General features: G+C 35.6%; 1 protein-coding gene across 9 annotated transcripts in view; it reads right to left on the reverse strand.

Moving 5' to 3' along the window:
• CASK (calcium/calmodulin dependent serine protein kinase) overlaps nucleotides 1–22,269 on the reverse strand; it is a 389,761-nt gene that overhangs the window by 299,816 nt on the left and 67,676 nt on the right. For 5 of the 9 annotated variants that reach the window (XM_082865258.1, XM_082865256.1, XM_082865252.1 and 2 more), the window contains exon 2: nucleotides 15,436–15,548. In XM_082865258.1, coding sequence (XP_082721384.1) covers nucleotides 15,436–15,548 — 113 coding nt within the window. Of the gene's footprint in view, nucleotides 1–15,417; nucleotides 15,549–22,269 lie in introns of all 9 variants that reach the window. The other 4 variants (XM_082865257.1, XM_082865255.1, XM_082865251.1 and 1 more) reach the window with 1 other exon arrangement.

Consider the following 22,269-nt stretch of genomic DNA (forward strand, 5'->3'; position numbering starts at 1 on the left):
ATGGATGTGAAATGCTAAGTCTGCTGCTGCAGCCACCAAGAAGCCTGTGTGCAAGCACAGGTCACTAACAACACCTCCCCCCCCAGGAGCCTGTGAAGCCCGCCACTGCCAGGGTCCCGTGATCCAGGGACAACTTCCCCGGGAGAACATACAGCGCTACTGAGGCTGGTGCAACGTCACACCGGCCTCTGCCGCAGCAGGCTCGCCCTGCATTCCCTCCCCTCCCTCCCCCCGGCCTGAGTGAGCCAGAGCCCCCTAATCAGCTGCTCCTTTACCCCGACCTGTCCTACCGAAGAACAGACGTCCTCAGGCAACCTACATGCAGAGGTGGGGCCAAATCTAAAGGTGAATCCAAGAAGCTGTGCAAACAAAGAAGAGAAAGGGAAATCTCTCCCAGAAGCCGCAGGAGCACCGGATTAAATCTCCACAGTCAACTTGATGTACCGAGCATCTGTGGAATGCCTGAATAGACAACGAATCATCCCAAATTGAGGATGTGGACTTTGGGAGCAAGGATATATATATATTTTTCCTTTTTCTCTTTTTGTGAGTGTATATGCGTATGCTTCTGTGTGTGGTTTCGTCTGTATAGCTTTGCTTTTACCATATGTCCTAGAGTTCTGTCTGTCCATTTTTTTGTTTGTTTATGTGTTTTTTTAGTATAGTTTTCAGCACTTGTTATCATTGGTGGATTTTTGTTTTGGTTTGGCTGTTCTTTCTTTCTTTCTTTTTAATTACTTAAAAAATTTTATTTTTTTTTATTTTAATAACTTTTTAATTTAATTTAACTTTATTTTATTTTCCCTTTTTCTTTTTTCCTTTTCTCCTTTTTCTCCCTTTTATTCTGAGCAGTGTGGATGACAGGCTTATGGTGCTGCAGCCAGGTGTCAGGGCTGTGCCTCTGAGGTGGGAGAGCCAAGTTCAGGACACGGGTCCACAAGAAACCTCCCAGCTCCACGTAATATCAAACGGCAAAAATCTCCCATAGATCTCCATCTCAACGCCAAGACCCAGCTCCACTCAACGACCAGCAAGCTACTGTGCTGGACACCCTATGCCAAACAACTAGCAAGACAGGAACACAACCCCACCCATTAGCAGACAGACTGCATTAAAATCATAATAAGGTCACAGACACCCCAAAACACACCACCAGATGTGGACCTGCCCACCAGAAAGACAAGATCCAGCCTCATCCAGCAGAACACAGGCACTAGTCCCCTCCACCAGGAAGCCTACACAACCCACTGAACCAACCTTAGCCACTGGGGACACACACCAAAAACAACAGGAGCTACGAACCTGCAGCCTGTGAAAAGGAGACCCCAAACACAGTAAGTTAAGCAAAATGAGAAGACAGAGAAACACACAGGAGATGAAGGAGCAAGGTAAAAACCCACCAGACTTAACAAATGAAGAGGAAATAGGCAGTTTACCTGAAAAAGAATTCAGAATAATGATAGTAAAGATGATCCAAAATCTTGGAAATAGAATGGAGAAAATACAAGGAACATTTAACAAGGACCTAGAACTAAAGAAAGAAGAAAAAATCATGAACAACACAATAAATGAAATTAAAAATTCTCTAGAAGAGATCAATAGCAGAATAACTGATGCAGGAGAATGGATAAGCAACCTGGAAGATAAAAGAGTGGAAATAACTATGGCAGAGCAGAATAAAGAAAAAAGAATGAAAAGAATTGAGGACAGTCTCAGAGACCTCTGGGACAATATTAAACGTGCCAGCATTCGAATTATAAGGGTCCGAGAAGAAGAAGAGAAAAACAAAGGGACTGAGAAAATATTTGAAGAGATTATAGTTGAAAACTTCCCTAGTATGGGAAAGGAAATAGTTAATCAACTCCAGGAAGCACAAAAAGTCCCATACAGGATAAATCCATGGAGAAACATGCCGAGACACATATTAATGAAACTATCAAAAACTAAATTCAAAGAAAAAATATTAAAAGCAGCAAGAGGAAAACAACAAATAACATACAAGGGAATCCCCATAAGGTTAGCTGCTGATCTTTCAGCAGAAATACGGCAAGCCAGAACGGAGTGGTAGGACATATTTAAAGTGATGAAAGGGAAAAACCCACAACCAAGATTACTCTACCCAGCAAGGATCTCATTCAGATTTCACAGAGAAAGTAACAACTTTACAGACAAGCAAAAGCTAAGAGAATTCAGCACAGCCAAACCAGCTTTACAACAAATGCTAAAGGAACTTCTCTAGACAGGAAACACAAGAGAAGGAAAACACCTACAATAACAAAGCCAAAACAATTAAGACAATGGTAATAGGAACATACATATTGATAATTACCTTAAAAGTAAAAAGACTAAATGCTACAACCAAAAGACACAGGCTTGCTGAATGGATACAAAAACAAGACCCATATACATGGTGTCTACAACAGACCCACTTCAGACCTGGGACACATACAGACTGAAACTGAGGGGATGGAAAAAGATATTCCATGCAAATGGAAATCAAAAGAAAGCTGGAGTAGTAATTCTCATATCAGACAAAACAAACTTTAAAACAAAGACTATTACAAGAGACAAAGAAGGACACTACATAATGATCAACAGATCAATCCAAGAAGAAGATATAGCAATTGTAAATATTTCTGCACCCAACATAGGAGCACCTCAATACATAAGGCAGATACTAACAGCCATAAAAGGGGAAACCGACAGTAACACGATCATAGTAGGGGACTTTTAACACCTCACTTTCACCAATGGACAGATCATCCAAAATGAAAATAAATATGGAAAGACAAGGTTTAAATGATAAACAAGATGGACTTAATTGATATTTATAGGACATTCCATCCAAAAACAAAAGAATATGCTTTCTTCTCAACTGCTCATGGAACATTCTCCAGGATAGCTCATATCTTGGGTCACAAATAAAGCCTTGGTAAATTTAAGAAAATTGAAATCGTATCAAGTATCCTTTCTGACCATAATGCTATGAGACTAGATATCAATTGCAGGAAAAAACCTGTAAAAAATACAATATGGAGGCTAAACAATGGAGGCTAAACAATACACTACTTAATAACAAAGAGATCATTGAAAAAAACAAAGAGAAAATCAAAAAATACCTAGAAACAAATGACAATGGAGACATGACGACCCAAAACCTATGGGATGCAGCAAAAGCAGTTCTAAGAGGGAAATTTATAGCAATAAAATCCTACCTTAAGAAACAAGAAACATCTCAAATAAATAACCCAACCATACACCTAAAGCAAGTAGAGAAAGAACAAAAAAACCCGAAATTAGCAGAAGTAAAGAAATCATAAAGATCAGATGAGAAATAAAAGAAAAAGAAATGAAGGAAACGAGAGCAAAGATCAAAAAAAACTAAAAGCTGTTTCTTTGAGAAGATAAAATTGATAAACCATTAGCCAGACTCATCAAGAAAAAAAGGGAGAAGACTCAAATGAATAGAATTAGAAATGAAAAAGGAGAAGTAACAACTGACACTGCTGAAATACAAAGGATCTTGAGAGACTACTACAAGCAACTCTATGCCAATAAAATGGACAACCTGGAAGAAATGGACAAATTCTTAGAAATGCACAACCTTCCGAGACTGAACCAGGAAGAAATCAAAAATATGAACAGACCAGTCACAAGCACTGAAACTGAAACTGTGATTAAAAACCTTCCAACAAACAAAAGCCCAGGACCAGATGGCTTCACAGGCGCATTCTATCAAACATTTAGAGAAGAGCTATCACCTATCCTTCTCAAACTCTTCCAAAATCTAGCAGAGGGAGGAACACTCCCAAAATCATTCTACCAGGCCACTATCACCCTGATACCAAAACCAGACAAGGATGTCACAAAGAAAGAAAACTACAGGCCAATATCACTGATGAATGTAGATGCAAAACTCCTCAACAAAATACTCTGAAACAGAATCCAACAGCACATTAAAAGGATCATACACCATGATCAAGTGGAGTTTACTCCAGGAATGCAAGGATTCTTCAATATATGCAAATCAAACAATGTGATACACCATATTAACAAACTGAAGTAGAAAAACCATATGATCATCTCAATAGATGCAGAGAAAGCTTTTGACATAATTCAACACCAATTTATGAGAAAAAACCCTCCAGAGTGCAGGCATAGAGGGAACTTACCTCAACATAATAAAGGCCATATATGACAAACCGACAGCCAACATCGTCCTCAATGGTGAAAAACTGAAACCATTTCCACTGAGATCAGTAACAAGACAACACTACCCACTCTCACCACTATTATTCAACATAGTTTTGGAAGTTTTAGCCACAGCAATCAGAGAAGAAAAAGAAATAAAAGGAATCCAAATCGGAAAAGAAGTAAAGCTGTCACTGTTTGCAGACGACATGATACTATACATAGGGAATCCTAAAGATGCTACCAGAGAACTACTAGAGATACTCAATCAACATGGTAAAGTAGCAGGATACAAAATTAATGTACAGAAATCTCTGGCATTCCTATACACTAATGATGAAAAATCTGGAAGTGCAATTAAGAAAACACTCCCATTTACCATTGCAACAAAAAGAATAAAATATCTAGGAATAAACTTACCTAAGGAGACAAAAGACCTGTAAGCAGAAAATTATAAGACACTGATAAAAGAAATTAAAGATGATTCAAATAATAGATGGAGAGATATACCATGTTCTTGGACTGGAAGAATCAACACTGTGACAATGACTATACTACTGAAAGCAAACTACAGATTCAATGCAATCCCTATCAAACTACCACTGGCATTTTTCACAGAACTAGAACAAAAAATTTCACAATTTGTATGGAAACGCAAAAGACCCCGAATAGCCAGAGCAATCTGAGGAAAGAACAACAGAGCTGGAGGAATCAGTCTCCCTGACTTCAGTCTATACTACAAAGCTACAGTAATCAAGACAGTATGGTACTGGCACAAAAACAGAAATATACATCAATGGAACAGGATAGAAAGCCCAGAAATAAACCCACACACATATGGTCACCTTATCTTTGATAAAGGAGGCAAGAATATACAGTGTAGAAAACACAGCCTCTTCAATAAGTGGTGCTGGGAAAAGTGGACATCTACATGTAAAAGAATGAAATTAGAACACTCCCTAACACCGTACACAAAAATAAACTCAAAATGGATTAGAGACCTAAATGTAAGACTGGACACTATCAAACTCTTACAGGAAACCATAGGCAGAACACTCTTTGACATAAATCACAGCAAGATCTTTTTTGATCCACATCCTAATGTAATGGAAATAAAAGCAAAAATAAACAAATGGGACCTAATGAAACTTAAAAGCTTTTGCAAAGCAAAGGAAACTACAAACAAGACGAAAAGACAACCCTCAGAATGGGAGAGAATATTTGCAAACGAATCAACAGACAAAGGATTAATCTTCAAAATATATAAACAGCTCATGCAGCTCAATATTAAAAAAACAAACAATACAATCAAAAAATGGGCAGAAGACCTAAACAGACATTTCTCCAAAGAAGACACACAGATGGCCAAGAAGCACATGAAAAGCTGCTCAATATCAGCAATTATTAGAGAAATACAAATCAAAACTACAATGAGATATCACCTCACACCAGTTAGAATGGGCATCATCAGAAAATCTACAAACAACAAATGCTGGAGAGGGTGTGGAGAAAAGGCAACCCTCTTGCACTGTTGGTGGGAATGTAAATTGATACAGCCAGTATGGAGAACAGTATGGAGGTTCCTTAAAAAACTAAAAATAGAATTACCATATGATCCAGCAATCCCACAACTGGGCATATACCCAGAGAAAACCATAATTCAAAACAAGTCATGTACCACAATGTTCAGTGCAGCTCTATCTACAATAGCCAGGATATGGAAGCAACCTAAGTGTCCATCAACAGATGAATGGATAAGAAGATGTGGCACATATATACAATGAAATATTACTCAGCCATAAAAAGAAACGAAATTGAGTTATTTGTAGTGAGGTGGATGGACGTAGAGTCTGTCATACAGAGTGAAGTAAGCCAGAAAGAGAAAAACAAATACTGTATGCTAACACATATATATGGAATCTAAAAGGAAAAAACATGTCATGAAGAACCTAGGGGCAAGACGAGAATAAAGACACAGACCTACTAGATCATAGACTTGAGGACAAGGGGAAGGGGAAGGGTAAGCTGGGACAATGTGTGAGAGTGGTAGTGTATATATGGACATATATATACTACCAAATGTAAAATAGATAGCTAGTGGGAAGCAGTTGCATAGCACAGGGAGATCAGCTTGGTGCTTTGTGACCAGCTAGAAGGGTGGGATAGAGAGGGTGGGAGGGAGGGAGACGCAAGAGGGAAGAGATATGGGGACATATGTATATGTATAACTGATTCACTTTGTTATAAAGCAGAAACCAACACACAATTGTAAAGCAATTATATTCCAATAAAAATGTTTAAAAAATAAACAAAAGAAAACCCCATATAATCATCTCAATAAATGAAGCAAAAGCTTTTGACAAAATTCAGCACCCATTTACAATAAAAACTCTCCAGAAAGTGGGCAAAGAAGGAACATACCTCAACATAATAAACACCATATATGACAACCCTACCACTAACATCATACTCAATGGTGAAAAGCTGAAGGCATTTCCTCTAAGACCAGGAAGAAGACAAGGTTGTCCACTCTTGCCACTTGTATGCAACATAGTTTTGGAAGTCCTGGCTATGGCAATCAGAGTAGAAAAAGAAATAAAAAGGAATCCAAATTGGGAAAGAAGTAAAACTGTCACTGTTTAAAGATGACATGATACTATACATAGAAAATCCTAAAGATGCTACCAAAAAACGACTAGAATTCATCAATGAATTTAGTAAACTTGCAGGTTACAAAATTAATACACAGAAATCTGTTGCATTCTTATACACCAGCAATGGAAGATCAGAAAGAGAAATTCAAGAAACATCCCATTTACTATTGCATCAAAAAGAATAAAATACCTAGGATTAAACCTACCTAAGGAGACAAAAGACTTGTACTCCAAAAACTATAAGATGCTGATGAAATTGAAGAAGACCCAAACAGATGGAAAGATATATCATGTTCGTGGATTGAAATAATCAATATTGTCAGAATGACTATACTGTCCAAGGCAATCTACAAATTCACTGCAATTTCTACCAAATTACCAATGGCATTTTTCTCAGAACTGAAACAAAAAAATCTCAAAATTTGTATGGTGATACAAAAGACCCCGAACTGCCAAAGTAATCTTGAGAAAGAAAAACGGAGCTGGAAGAATCAGGCTGCCTGACTTCAGACTATACTACAAAGCTATAGTCATTGAAACAGTGTGGTACTGGCACAGAAATATACATATAGATCAATGGAGCAGGATAGAAAGCACAGAAATAAATCCACACACCTATGGTCAAATAACCTACGACAAAGGAGACAAAACGATACAGTGGTGGAAAGACAGTCTCTTCAACAAATGGTGCTGGGAAAACTGGACAGCTACATGTAAAAAAAATGAAATTAGATCATTCTTTAACACCGTACACAAAAATAAGCTCAAAATGGATTAAAGACCTAATGTGAGACTGGGCCTTATAAAACTTCTAGAGGAAAACATAGGCAGAACACTTTCTGACATAAATTGCAGCAGTATCTTTTTTGATCCGTCTCCCAGAATAACGGAAGTAGAAACAAAAATAAACAAATGGGACCTAATTAAACTCAAAAGCTTTTGCACAGCAAAAGAACCCATAAACAAAAAGAAGAGACAACCCACAGACTAGGAGAAAATATTTGCAAGTGATGTGACTGACAAGGGATTAGTCTCCAAAATTTACAAACAGCTCATGAGGCTTAATATCATCAAAACAAACAACCCAATCAAAGAATGGGCAGAAGACCTAAATAGACATTTCTCCAAAGAACACATACTGATGACCAACAAATACATGAAAAGATGTTCAACATCGCTAATCATTAAAGAAATGCCAATCAAAACTATAATGAGATATCACCTCACACCAGTCAAAATGGTTACCATTAAAAAATCCATAAACAATAAATGCTGGAGAGAGTGTGGAGAAAAGGGAACCCTCCTACACTGTTGGTAGGAATGTAAGGTGGTATACCCATTATGGAGAACAGTATGGAGGTGACTTAAAAAACTAAAAACAGAGCTACCATATGACACTGCAATCCCACTCTTGAGCATATATCCAGAAAAAAAACATGGTTCGAAAAGATACATGCACCCCAATGTTCATTGCAGCACTGTTTACAATAGCCAAGACATGGAAGCAACTTAAATGTCCATCAACAGAGGAATGGATAAAGAAGATGTACATATATACAATGTAATAATCCTCAGTCATTAAAAAGAATGAAATAATGCCATTTGCAGCAACATGGATGGACCTAGAGATTGTCATACTGAGTTAAGTAAGTCAGACAAAGAGAAATATCATATGATAACCCTTTTATGCGGAATCTAAAAAGAAATGATACAAATGAACTTATTTACAAAACAGAAACAGACTCACAGACTTAAAAAATGAACTTATGGGTACCACAGGGGACGATGGGGGAAGGGATAGTTAGGGAGCTTGGGATCAACATGTACACACTGCTATATTTAAAATGGATAACCAAGAACCTACTGTATAGCACAGGAAACTCTGCTTAATGTTATGTGGCAGCGTGGATGGGAGGGGAGTTTGGGGGAGAATGGATACATGTATATTTATGGCTGAGTCACTTTGCTGTGCACCTGAAACTGTGACAACATTTTTAATTGGCTATACTCCAATATAAAATAAAAAGCTTAAAAAAATGAAAAAAGAACTCAGATTTTACATTAAGTAATCGATTTATTTGACAAATAAACAAAATAACTAACAAGGTAGGCATTCACAAAAAATATTCATCTTATTTTCACCAAATTTAAAGTGTGAAAAGCTAATACTGTACCATGTACACATTCTCTATATTTAAACTCATTATTTAAAATTTAAACCTTGAAAAATAATTTTTTTCTATTTCTGTAATTTTGTATCTATATTAGATGATGGATGTTCACTAAACTTACTGTGATAACCATTTCATGATGTATGTAAATCAAATCATGCTATGCACCTTAAACGTGTACAGTGCTGTACATTAATTTTATCTCAATAAAATTGTAAGAAAGATAAATAAAATGAAATTTAAATCCTAAGAAAAAAAAGAAAAAAACGTTGTGAGCTTTCAAAGATGCAAACATACGTTCGCATGCCCAATCACATAACTTAGTACACTACTATATAGTCTACTGTGTTAGTTGGGTACCTAGGCTAACTTTGTTGGACTTACGAACAAATTGGACTTAAGAACATGCTCTCGGAATGGAACTCGTTCATATGTATGGGATTTACTGTAAAATTTATGTTTATAATTTTGCTATTTGTTTTCTATATGTCTTTTTTGTTTTTGTGTTTCTCCATTATTGACTTTTTTGCATTAAATAGATATTTTCTAGTGTACCCCTTTAATCCCTTTGTAAATTTTAAATTATATTTTGGGGGTTATTTTCTTATTTCCTCACTTGAGTATAAAAATTAAGATCTTAACTTGTAACAATATGGCTCAGATTAATATAAACTTAATTTCAATAGTATACAGACACTTTCATCCTATACAGTTCCATTCCCTCCTTTGTGCTCTTATTTTCATTCCAATTACACCTTTATTCATTTATGTCCATCAATATAGATTTATAATTATTACTTCATGCAGTTCTCGATTAAATCAGGAGGGAAAAAGTTATAATCAAAAAATATTTAGGGCTTCCCCGGTGGCGCAGTGGTTGAGAGTCCGCCTGCCGATGCAGGGGACACGGGTTCGTGCCCCGGTCCAGGAAGATGCCACATGCCGCGGAGCAGCTGGGCCCGTGCGTCTGGAGCCTGTGCTCCGCAACGGGAGAGGCCACAACAGTGAGAGGCCCACGTACAGAAAAAAAAAAAAATTATACTGCCTTTTATATTTACATATGTAGTTACCTTTACTGTGCTCTTTTACTTCTCACGGTTTTAGTTACTATCTAGTGTTTTCTTTTTAGCCTTAAGAACTACATTTACTATTTCTTGTAGGGCAGGTTTGCTAGTGATGAATTTTCTCAGTTTTGTTTATCTGGAAATGTCTTAATGTATCCTTCATTTTTGAGGTATGGTTTTGCCAGATATAGAATTCTTGGTAGACAATCTTTTTCTTTCATCATTTTGAATATGGTATTTCATGTTTCCTGGACATGATGGTTTCTGATGAGAAATCACTGTTAATCTTATTGAGGATACCTTGTACATGATGAATTGCTTCTCTCTTGCTCTTTTCAAGATACTCTCACTGTTGCTTTTGACAGTTAGATTATGATGTATCTTTGAGTTTATCGTACTTAGAATTTGTTGAGCGTCTTGGATGTGTTGGTTTATGTTTTTCATAAGATTCGGGAAATGTGGGGCCATTATTTCTTCAGATATTCCTTCTTTCCCTTTCTCTTCTCTCTTTCTGAGACTTCAGTTATGTATATCTTGATATGCTTGCTTTTTCACCTGTTAATGAGCCATACTTTGTTTCTTTGCATTACTCATAATTTTTTGTTGAAAACTAGATGTTTTAAGTAATGTGCCAACTCTGGAAATAAGAATCTCCCCTCCTCCAGGGTTTGTTGTTACCGTTGCTGGGTTTTTGTTGTTGTTCTTGTTCTTGTTCTTATTCTTGTTATCATTGTTCCCGTTCATTTGTTTACTGACTTTTCGGAACTAATTCTGGGAAGTCTGTATCCTTTGTTGTATGTGGCCACTATCTCTGCTTGGTTAGCTTAGTCCTTGCTCAGAAGCTCTGTGTATGTGTTGTTCCAGGGTTTTGAAAAAGCTGATTTTGACAACGTTTGCCAGTTTCCCCTTTGTTTTTATAGAGATGAGCATTATCAAAGGCCCTTACTCCTCCAATTTTGCTAACATCTGCTATCTGGGATTTTTTGAATGAGATATTCTTGGAGACTATGCAAACTGGAACCCAATCTATATTCTTTCTAGAAGACAACTTAATATTCTAAAATAAAAACCACCATTTTTGAACTTTTTAAATTAAGCCATAAAGAATTGAGTCCTTTCAAGATATCAGAACTCCTGTCAATTCAGTTTCCAATTCTGTACGTCTTACATTCCTTAAATTTCCCTATTAACAATTTGCTTGAATTAATTTTGATACTTATTTTTAAAACGAAAAAGTCAACTTTAAATTAGTGGCTCAGCAGAGTAAGAGATAAAATGTCCATTAATTAAAGGTTTTAAGATAATAATCAAGGAATTTCATTAATGGAGGCTGTGTATTTAAGGATGAAAATATCCTCCAATCCTAACAGAAATTCACCTAGCTTTCATTTAATAGAAACTTCTTATTCACGTCACATTCATAAGAGTCAACTTCACTTTTTCATATATGTCAAAGGATAAATTCTTAACCATTTAGGAATAATATGCCTTTTTAGGAATCTAATAAAAACTGTAGACTCTTTTTCTGGAAAATGAACATATATACATAATTCTGCTTATAATTTAAGGGTTTCTTGGATACTCTGCAGCCTATAAGAACCGCTATTGAACAAAAAAATATGATTTTAATGAGAAAACAGAGAACAGATATTCAAATAATTACAACATCTGACCTTCAATAGAGCAATGACAATGTAAAATATTAAAACATATGTAAGTGGTCTTTAACTACTATACATTTTTCATTTCAAAAGCTAATTTTTAAATTATATATTTAGAATTTATTACATATTTTTTCTTATAAAAATAATATTAGAAACAATGGTTGGGACTATTAAACTGCAAGTTTCTTAAGAATAGGTGCTCTTAAAATAGATAACTAATAAGGACCTACTGTATAGCACAGGGAACTCTTCTCAATACTCTGTAATGACCTATATGGGAAAAGAATCTAAAATATGTATAGGTATAACTGATACACTTTGCTTTTTGCAGAAACTAATGCAGCAGTGTAAATCACCTATACTCTAATAAAATTTTTTTTAAAATAGGTGCTCTTTTTACTTGTCTTTGTATCATAATGACCTATCCAAATAAATAGCATACTTTAGTTTCCCAGATGACACTTCACGAAACCTATTTTATTCAATAATGTATTTGAATACAAATGTACTAACAAGAAAAAATACTGACGCAATGACAAACATTAAATAAATCAAAATGACAAAAATAAAATAAAAAAGAAAACATAAAGAATAAAATAGATTTTAAATTATCTGTTGCTTGAGAGACAGGCTTAATTAGAAGAGAATATAGGGAATTCCCTAGTGGTACAGTGATTAAAACTCTGTGCTCCCAGTGCAGGGGGCCCAGGTTCGACTTCTGGTCAGGGAACTAGATCCCACATGCATGCTGCAACTAAGAGTTCACATGCCACAACAAAGGAGACCCCATGCTGCAACTAAGGAGCCGGCAAGCCACAACTAAGGAGCCCGTGTGCCGCAACTAAGGAGCCCATGTGCTGCAACCAAGAAGACAGTGAGCTGCAACTAAGGCGCCCTCAAGCCACAACTAAGGAGCCCACCTGCCGCAACTAAGACCCAGCGCAACCAAATAAATTTTAAAAAAAGAAGAGAATATAATGGTAAATATAGATATTTCTAGGTACTTCTGTTTAAACTTATAGATTCCTTTTTATTGTACTTCAAATTTCACTTCAAAATATGTTTCTTCTTAATACGACATCTCCTACCCTTAGCCATGAATAAGGTCATTTTTGGACACTAACAATTTGTACATGCACTGGAAGGGCAAATGTTTTGGAAAAATGTTGAAAGAAGTTGGGGGTGGAGGATACTGTTCAAAGAGGTTTTATAATATAAAATAACTTATTATTTATTATATATCTTATAATAAAATGTGTGCAAGTTAAAATAAAGTAAGCTAGTGTGAAAATAAGCAATAGTGTGTATAGGAACTCCATTGCAAGTTTTTCTTCAAAAGGAAAAATAGTTGTGGTAGGGTGGAGATTAAATTTTTATTCTGTTTCTTAACCATTGCGAGTGTCATTGTGCTAAAGAAGATGGGAAAACTACATTTTGCTGCCATAAATATAAAGGAACAATTGCACATTTTCATTTGAATAACATCAAACCCTTATCAAAACCAGATAAAGTCATGAGTAATATGCAGAATTCAATTGGATATCATTTAATATCTATAGGTTGTGACCCTACCATATAAGATTAATGAAATGCCCTAGCCTTGTCTTCAGAATAGGACTTGAAGACATTTACATACTCAAAGCAATGCCAAAGCGACAAATGAGTGAACTTCAGAAGACTTAACCTCAGAGACATGGATGATACGCCAACTCCATCTTTTTAAGTTTGGTGTTTGACTCCCTGGCTACGTGACAATAAATGAGATTCAGCCTGGCAGTCTGGGTCTATAGCTACAGAGATTCCTTGCTGAAGAAATCTGTCAATAAAGAACCTCAGCCAAGGGCTTCTCTGATGGTGCAGTGGTTAAGAATCCTCCTGCCAATGCAGGGGACACAGGCTCGAGCCCTGGTCCGGCAAGATCCCACATGCCGCAGAGCAACTATGCCTGTGCGCCACAACTACTGAAGCCCGCATGCCTAGAACCCATGCTCCACAACAAGAGAAGCCAACACAATGAGAAGCCCACGCACCGCAACGAAGAGTAGCCCCCACTCGCCACAACTAGAGAAAGTCCACGCGCAGCAACAAAGACCCAACTCAGCCATAAATAAATAAATTTCTTTTTTTTTAAAAAAAAGAAAGAACCTCAGATAACTGAGAAAGTAATTAACTGTCTCCATAAAAAATGTCTTTAGTCTGTAGATTCAGAATTAGGTATACTGATAAACAAAATCAACATAATATAGGTATACTGAGTAATTGATTTAGACTTGTGATTTTAAAATGAAATCTTACTAAATTCATCAACAGTATCAAAACATTTAAGAGAAATAAAGATTCAACACATCTATATGTTTAATGAACTAGGTTTATACAAAATTACCTAAGTACTCAGAAAGCTTTTTGTTAAAATTAGTTGACAACTGAGGTACAGAAAATCAAATACAGTATATTAAACTTAAATGCAGTTAAAAAGTTTTAGCAAACATAATATAGTGGTGAAACCTGATTAGAAGTGAATTTTAAATTCTGCTAAATTTATAAAATAATTTGTATTCAAAAGTAATAATAGCCAATCCAAAATATGAAACCGTAAGATATAAAATTCCTAAATCTTACCTTAAGAATTGAAAGATTAAAGCACTAAAAAAAAATCAGTTATTGATTCTTTGTAACAACTTCTATGAATCTTCTACATTCAGTATATGGATAATAATAATTTAGAAGGTTTCAAAAAAGTATTTAAAAGTAATGATCCTGAAAAAGGATCTGCAGGAATAGATTAACTTGGAACTCACAGTATCTGGGCTTCTACTTCTTAAAGTAAGATAACTGGATAAAATATAAATAGGCTACTCTGCCTTAGCTTTTCCAATTTAAACTATTAACTGCATTGCTCTTGGGATTAAGAAGGAAAGGACTTAAGAAGGATATGTCTTTTACTGGACTGCGAAAAAGTCTAAAGACAGAAGACAGGCTAATTAGAAACGTTAAAATAATAATTGTGCCATCTGAAGTGCGACCATATGTGAATCATGGCTACATGGAACTACGGCTTAAAACAGCAAAAAACAAAAAAACTTTTAAAATGCTTCTATACTGTTTATAAATATTTATACATAAATATGATTAGCCATATCAATGTCTTGAAACAAAATTTTGAGTCCTGCAAGTCCTAGCAGTACTGATCTTGCAAATTTACACATATACACCATAAGTGACTTAAGCAATATGTGATATATTAGTCTTTTAGTTCTATTAGATCACAATCCTAAGGGTAATAAGTTATGGACTTGAAGGGAACTCATCTTAGTTTCTTTTGAATCTGCAATGATTATATTTGTGCCATTATTTCCCTTCTCACCCTTCCCATCCCATGTTCTATACTATAGGACTACAAGTTAGATCCTAAAAAATATATTTTCAGATTTTACTTCCTTTCTATTCAAAAAACATAGGCCAATAGCAATCCTAGATGACTTCGTAACACTGTTAATCAAATCTAGCTATCTTTCAAATACTATGTTCTAGAAATCTGACAAACTAGAATGGAATTTAAACTGTCTCCACCCACTTCCCACTGCATTACACCCTCTGCTTCCCCACCCCCAGATGAAGGTTAAGTTGATAGATGGATTGGAAATGAAATAAAGCCAGACATCAAATAACTTACTTGAAATCCATCTCTTACCTTCTGTACTTAACCCTGGACTTGATGTGAACTTGGCTACATCAACAATTTTTACAGCAAATTGTTGCCCAGTTTCTCTGTTGATGCATCGTCGTACAACACTGAAGGGACCCCTGAAAAAAAAATATCCAAGTTTAATTTGTTGATTTTCTTAAGTTTCTATTTCCCTTCAACAGTTTATTCATATTTCATTGTCTACTACAGCCATAGCTTTCAAAATAGAATTTAATATAGTTTTGAGCACATTTTTCTATAACTCATGAGGTAATTATTTATTTGAAGTTGATAAACCAGAAAAATAAGAAACAAATTTACTTTCAAAATCACTTTTAAAAATCTGAGATAGTGTTCTTATATTCAAGGCAAATAATCTCTGTAATTTTCTCTACATAGTATCAGCATCTTAAACAAAATAATAGTTCACAGTGGTAGTGTATACAACTTTTACCTTTTGAACCAGAAACTTAAATCATTCTCTCATCTTAGCCATCACTTATCTAATCTTCACTAACAAGTCCTACTGAGTTTATTTCAAATATCTCTTAATCCTGTCCACTTCTCTGCATGACTCATTCCGTAGTCTAAACCACTACCAGTTTCTACTAGGACCACTGAAAACTTGTTTCTCCCATTCATTCTTGAAGTGATGTTTTAAAGATGAAAATCTGATATTATGTTTCTGCTTAAAATCCCAGAGAGAAGGTATTTGCGACACGTATTTAGTCAAGAACCAAAATACATAACTAATTCTTAAATAAGAAAATATACTACAAGGAAATCTGGGCAGAAGACTTAAATAGACACTTCACAAAGAGAAAGCCCTACATGATTTAGTTTCCAACAACCTCTACAGTCTCACGTGAAGTCACAGGGAAATCCTTCATCCTCCTCAAACTTCAAATTAGCATTATTCTCAACTGCCATAGGAAAGGAAGTAATTTCTACTAGCAAAACCAGTGGTCCAGTCACTTTCTTACCCAGTCCTCTCCTCAATTGAAATTGGTGGCTCTCAATATTGACCATACAGTTGAATCAACTGTAATGACTGATAAAATAACAATGTCTGGTCCCAGGCATTAAAAACACAAACACACACTCTGTTCCTTGTGATTAATAGTTATCAAATAAGTATCTGAACTAAAGATAATCCAACATGCTTGAATCAACTATTGATTAATGTAGAATGCAATCGCAATATATTGTGGTATTTTATTTGAAGGCTAGTATGGTTTAAGTTATTAAATACACACACATGTACGTGTATACATGTATGGATTTCCCCCCTCCTCAGGAAACAAAACACTCTCATTGGTTTTTACAGGTAGAAACAGTACACCTGGATGCATGTGGTCAATCAGAAGACAGAGAAAAGTTCTTCATTTACAGTAGGACACTTATGTTACTTTTGCCTTAAAGTGTAAGTTTGTCTTTATTCTTTCAGAGGACAGGCAAACGAATATAATCTAACCTAGACTTAAACATTTCTCTGAGATCATATGAATCAGTTGATTTCATCCCACTCTCAATCATCAGGACATCAGTTACATTACAGTTTCAAGTCTCTCTCTTCAAGCAACCTAACAAAGCTAAACTGGACGGAAAAGAAATGGTAATAGTGTACCTTTCAGAACTCTATAGGAAAAGGACCCTTTTGATAATCACTCAAAACTGTTCAAAGACTTTTCTCTGTGAGAAGACAATATAACAATGTGAGTCAGGACTCCCACAAATGTTTTCATTCTCAATCTGGATGTCTTACTTGTGATTACTTATCCTGACAATAGCAAGTAATTTCAGGAAATGTTTAGCGTAATTGGTTTTTGTACACACATTAAACCCTTGGGACTCTATTTATATATACATTTGTGTAGTATGCTTCAATTCACTACACCTTTTGGATACTTTCCAAGATCTGTATGTGGGATCATTTTTGGTCAAGAGAGTCAATTCTTTACTTTTTCCTGTTTGAACAAAGGTGAGGAAGAAAACATAGCTTCTCCCCCCAACCCTTTTAGTAATAGTAGAATGAAGAAAGCTAGGAAGAATCAAGAAAAAAGGGAATACTGATACAAAAAAAAACACCAAAAACGTGTTTAAGTCTGTGAATGAAAAAAAGGAACCAAATCCTTGGTTCTTTAGGCTACTTTTATAATGTGAGGCAAAGAAAATGAGTTTATCTCTGAACTATTGATGACATGAAGATAGGTCACGAGTAAAGAGTTTCAAAGATCTGTCTCTCAGTGACATCCAGGGGGTTAGAAAAGGTGAACCATTTAGTACACTAAAAAGACACTGAAAAATCTTTTAACTTTTTTTGGGATTTAATCCATCAACTGGAAACTCAGTGGAAACTGAAAAAAATTTGAATGAGTATATAGTATCTATAATTTTAGCAGGACTTGATTATATTTATTTCATCAAAACGCTAAAAAGACACAGGATATAAGAAAATCTGGCTTGTTTTCCCATCTTAAAATGGGGAGGAGAGTGTAATAAAATGTATGTTAAAACTTCTGTATTACACTTATTAGTTATACTTGAATGACAGTTTAAGGAACAGCAAAAATTCAGGAGGCCTAGGTTTCAGTCTGGCCTAAACTCTTTTTGAATCTTAAAATTTCATCCTTAAATTTTTAGTCTATAGTACAGTCGATTCTTGAATAATTATGGGGGGTGGGGGGAATACTGACAGAGGTAGTTGTAAGCCATCATTATAAACTACTATCTTTCTCATATTTCCACTAATTCTGGCCAGGGTATTAATCAAACTGGAATGATAAGATAATTGACGGCATTTCAGATTTGATAAAATCTATATTCTTTATCCAATTCTTTAAGAATACTGAATATTGATTGGGATTGTGGCACAAGGTTCTACTCAAGGCAGTTGGCTGCTTTCAGAATACTAAGTTTTAAAGTAAAAGGTCAATTAAACTAGAATATGTTACAATTGAATATTTGCTATTACTTCCCTAAGGTTTTGAAAAGAATGTAGCTGTGTCTCTATGCAGACACACAATAATCTCCTCTAGCTTTCATTAATGTGAAGAAAGGTCATGTCTAGGAATTGAACCATTATGATACCAAAAGTAAATACAGTTGGCCCTCTGTATCTGCAGGTTCCACATCTGTTGATTCACCCAACCATGGATTAAAAATATATGAAAAAAAATTCTAGAAAGTTCCAAAAAGCAAAACTTGAATTTGCACTGGTAACTATTTGCAAAGCATTTACAATGTATTAGGTATTGTAAGTAATCTAGAGATGATTTGAAGTATATGGGGCATATGTGTCGGTTATATGAAAATAATATGCTATTTTATATAAGGAACTTGAGCATCCATGGATTTTGGTATTGGCGGGGATCCTATAACCAATCCCCTGCAAATACCGAGGGACAATTGCACGTCAAAAGTGACTAGAATTAAACAAAATTATGCTAGAATACAGTATAATATGTTGGTCTCCAGGATAATAGGATAGATTTAGCAAATGCATCTAAATTAACTTTTCTCCCTGAACCCATTAAAATGAGAGAAAAGGGGCTAAAGAAATGTCTTAAAGGACTGGGAGAATAAGAGAATACAATAGTAATTAATAATCAAATTTTGAAAGCAAGAAAGCAGATGGAGTAATGGTAACTGGCTTAGCATTCATAGAAACGCCAAACTGCAAGGAGAAAATAACAAAAGTTCAGAACCAAACTCATTTACACTACAAAATTCTCAGGAAGCACCTGAACTGGCAGCACCAGATAACTCTGAGAAAGAGAGGGTGGGGCTAAACTAACAAGGTTTGAGTGAAATCTATTAGAGAAGCAGTTAAGAGTCTTAGATCCTCCTCCTCTACTCCATGCCACCAGGTAACTACTCTGCCTCATCCTCACAGAGGTCCATTATCTGGAGAAGGTAAAACACAGGGTCTTAGAACTGGGGACAGAAGGCAGTTGAAGAAGTGGATACTATATGAAAAGCAAGGGGTTTATGTGATCACACACAAACTGAATGTAGACAGCCCATCCCCATTTCCCATTAACAGGGGGGAATGTTAGAAGCTAGATCTTTACCCTTCGGGCAGGAAAGGTAAGATTTTCTATTGAATATGTGACCAGCCCAGAAGGAAAGACTAAAAATAATGACGTTTTATTGTTCAAACCACTCAACCAGATCACCTTCCTTGAAATTCAAAGTCAACAAGTTCTTCCACAAGTTCAGAGTTTTCAATCAGCTTTCCAACCTCGGCATTGTTGGCATTTTGGGCTGAATAGTTCTTTGTTGTGCAAGGATGTCCTGTGCATTGTAGGGTGCCTAACAGCGTCTCCAGCCTCTACCTGGAGATGACAGTAGCACCCCCTCAGCCAGTTTTGCCAAGCAAAAATGTCTCTAAACGTTGTCAAATGTCCCTCAAGAACCACTGCTCTATTCCTAATCATAAGTAGATAACCAACCTCCCAAAACATCTGGAGAAGAGTCTAATTTGGAAGACAGAGATCGAAACAGAAAGAGCAACTTAGAGGAAACATACTAAACAAGAAAAAAACTTCCAACTACCATTAATGTCCTTGGAAAGATACTATAACTATGAAACAAAACCAGAACTTTCAGAAGACAAAATGAGGGCTCTTGAAAACTAAATATATGAAGAAATTTAAAACTCAATAGAAGGCCTGGCAGATAAAGTTGAGGAAATTTCCCAGAAAGTAGAACCAAAAGAACAAAGAAAATGGAGGGGAGGAACTCATCCAAGAACATTTCCCAGACCTTAAATCCTGAGTTGTCCAAATTAAAAGGAGCCACCAAGGGGAAAAGCAAAAAATAACATACAAGAGAACTCCCGTAAGGTCATCACCTGATTTCTCAGCATAAACTCTGCAAGTCAGAAGGGAGCAACACAATATATTTAAAATGATAAAAGGGAAGAACTTACAACCAAGAATACTTCACCCAGCAAGGCTCTCACTCAGATTTTTTTTTCACATCTTTATTGGAGTATAATTGCTTTACAATGTTGTATTAGTTTCTGCTGTATAACAATGTGAATCAGCTATATGTATACATCAAAAACTTTACAGACAAGCAAAAGCTAAGAGAATTCAGCACCACCAAACCAGCTTTGGAAAAATTGCTAAAGGAACTTCTCTAAGCAGAAAAGAAAAGGCCACTACTAGAAACAAGAAAATTACAAATGGAAAAGTTCCCCAGTAAAGGCAAACATAAAGTAAAGGTAGGAAATCATCTACATACAAATATGATATAAAACCCAGCAACTGTAAGAAGAGGAGAACACAAATGCAGGATATTGGAAATGCATTTGAAATTAAAAGACTAGCAACTTAAAACAATCTTGTGTATATACAGACTGCTATATCAAAACTCATGGTAACTGCAAACCAAAAATCTACGATAGACACACAGAAAAAAGAAAAACGAATCCAAACACAAAACTAATGTTAGTCATCAAATCACAAGACAAGAGAACAAATGAGGAAGGGAAGAAAAAAGACCTACAAAAACAAATCCAAAACAATTAAGAAAATGGCAATAGGAACATACATATCAATAAGTACCTTAAAGGTAAATGGATTAAATGCTCCAACCAAACGACACAGACTGGCTGAATGGATACAAAAACAAAACCCATATATATGCTGTCTACAAGAGACCTACTTCAGATCTAGGGACACATACAGACTGAAAGTAAGGGGATGGAAAAAGGTATTCCATACAAATAGAAATCACAAGAAACCTGGAATAACACTACTCATATCAGACAAAATCGACTTTAAAATAAAGACTATTACAAGAGACAAACAAGGACACTACATAATGATCAAGGAATCAATCCAAGAAGAAGATATAACAATTGTAAATATATATGCAGCCAACAGAGGAGCACCCCAATATACAAAGCAAATACTAACAGCCATAAAGGGAGAAATTGACAGTAACACAATAATAGTGGGGGACTTTAACACCCCACTTTCATCAATGGACAGATCATACAGACAGAAGATCAATAAGGAAACACAGACCTTAAATGAAACAGTAGACCAGATGAACTTAATTGATATTTATAGAGCATTCCATCCCAAAGCAGCAGAATACACATTCTTCTCAAGTGCACAGGGAACACTCCCCAGGACTGACCACATGCTGGGCCACAAGGCGAGCCCCAGTAAATTTAAGAAAATTGAAACCATATGAAGCATCCTTTCCAATCACAACACTATGAGATTAGAAATAAACTACAAGAACAAAACTATAAAAAACACAAACAAGTGGAGGCTAAACAATATGCTACTAAACAACCATGGATCACTGAACAAATCAAAGAGGAAATCAAAAAATACCTAGAGACAAATGAAAATGAAAGCACAACGATCCAAAACCTATGGGATGCAGCAAAAGCAGTCCTAAGAGGGAAGTTTATAGCAATACAATCTTACCTCAGGAAACAAGAAAAATCTCAAATAAACAACCTAACCTTACACCTAAAGCAACTAGAGAAAGAAGAACAAGTAAAACCTAAAGTTAGTAGAAGGAAAGAAATCATAAAGATCAGAGCAGAAATAAATGAAATAGAGACAAAGAAAACAACAGCAAAGGTCAATGAAACTAAAAGTTGGTTCTTTGAAAAGATAAACAAAATTGATAAACCTTTAGCCAGACTCATCAAAAAAAAAAAAAAAAAGGAGAGGACTCAAATCAATAAAATTAGAAATGAAAAAGGAGAGGGTACAACAGACACTGCAGAAATACAAAAGATCATGAGACTACTACAAGCAACTGTATGCCAATAAAATGGACAACCTGTAAGAAATGGACAAATTCTTA

The sequence above is a fragment of the Leucopleurus acutus genome, assembly GCF_964270905.1.
Source record: "Leucopleurus acutus genome assembly, chromosome: X".
NCBI lineage: Eukaryota > Metazoa > Chordata > Mammalia > Artiodactyla > Delphinidae > Leucopleurus > Leucopleurus acutus.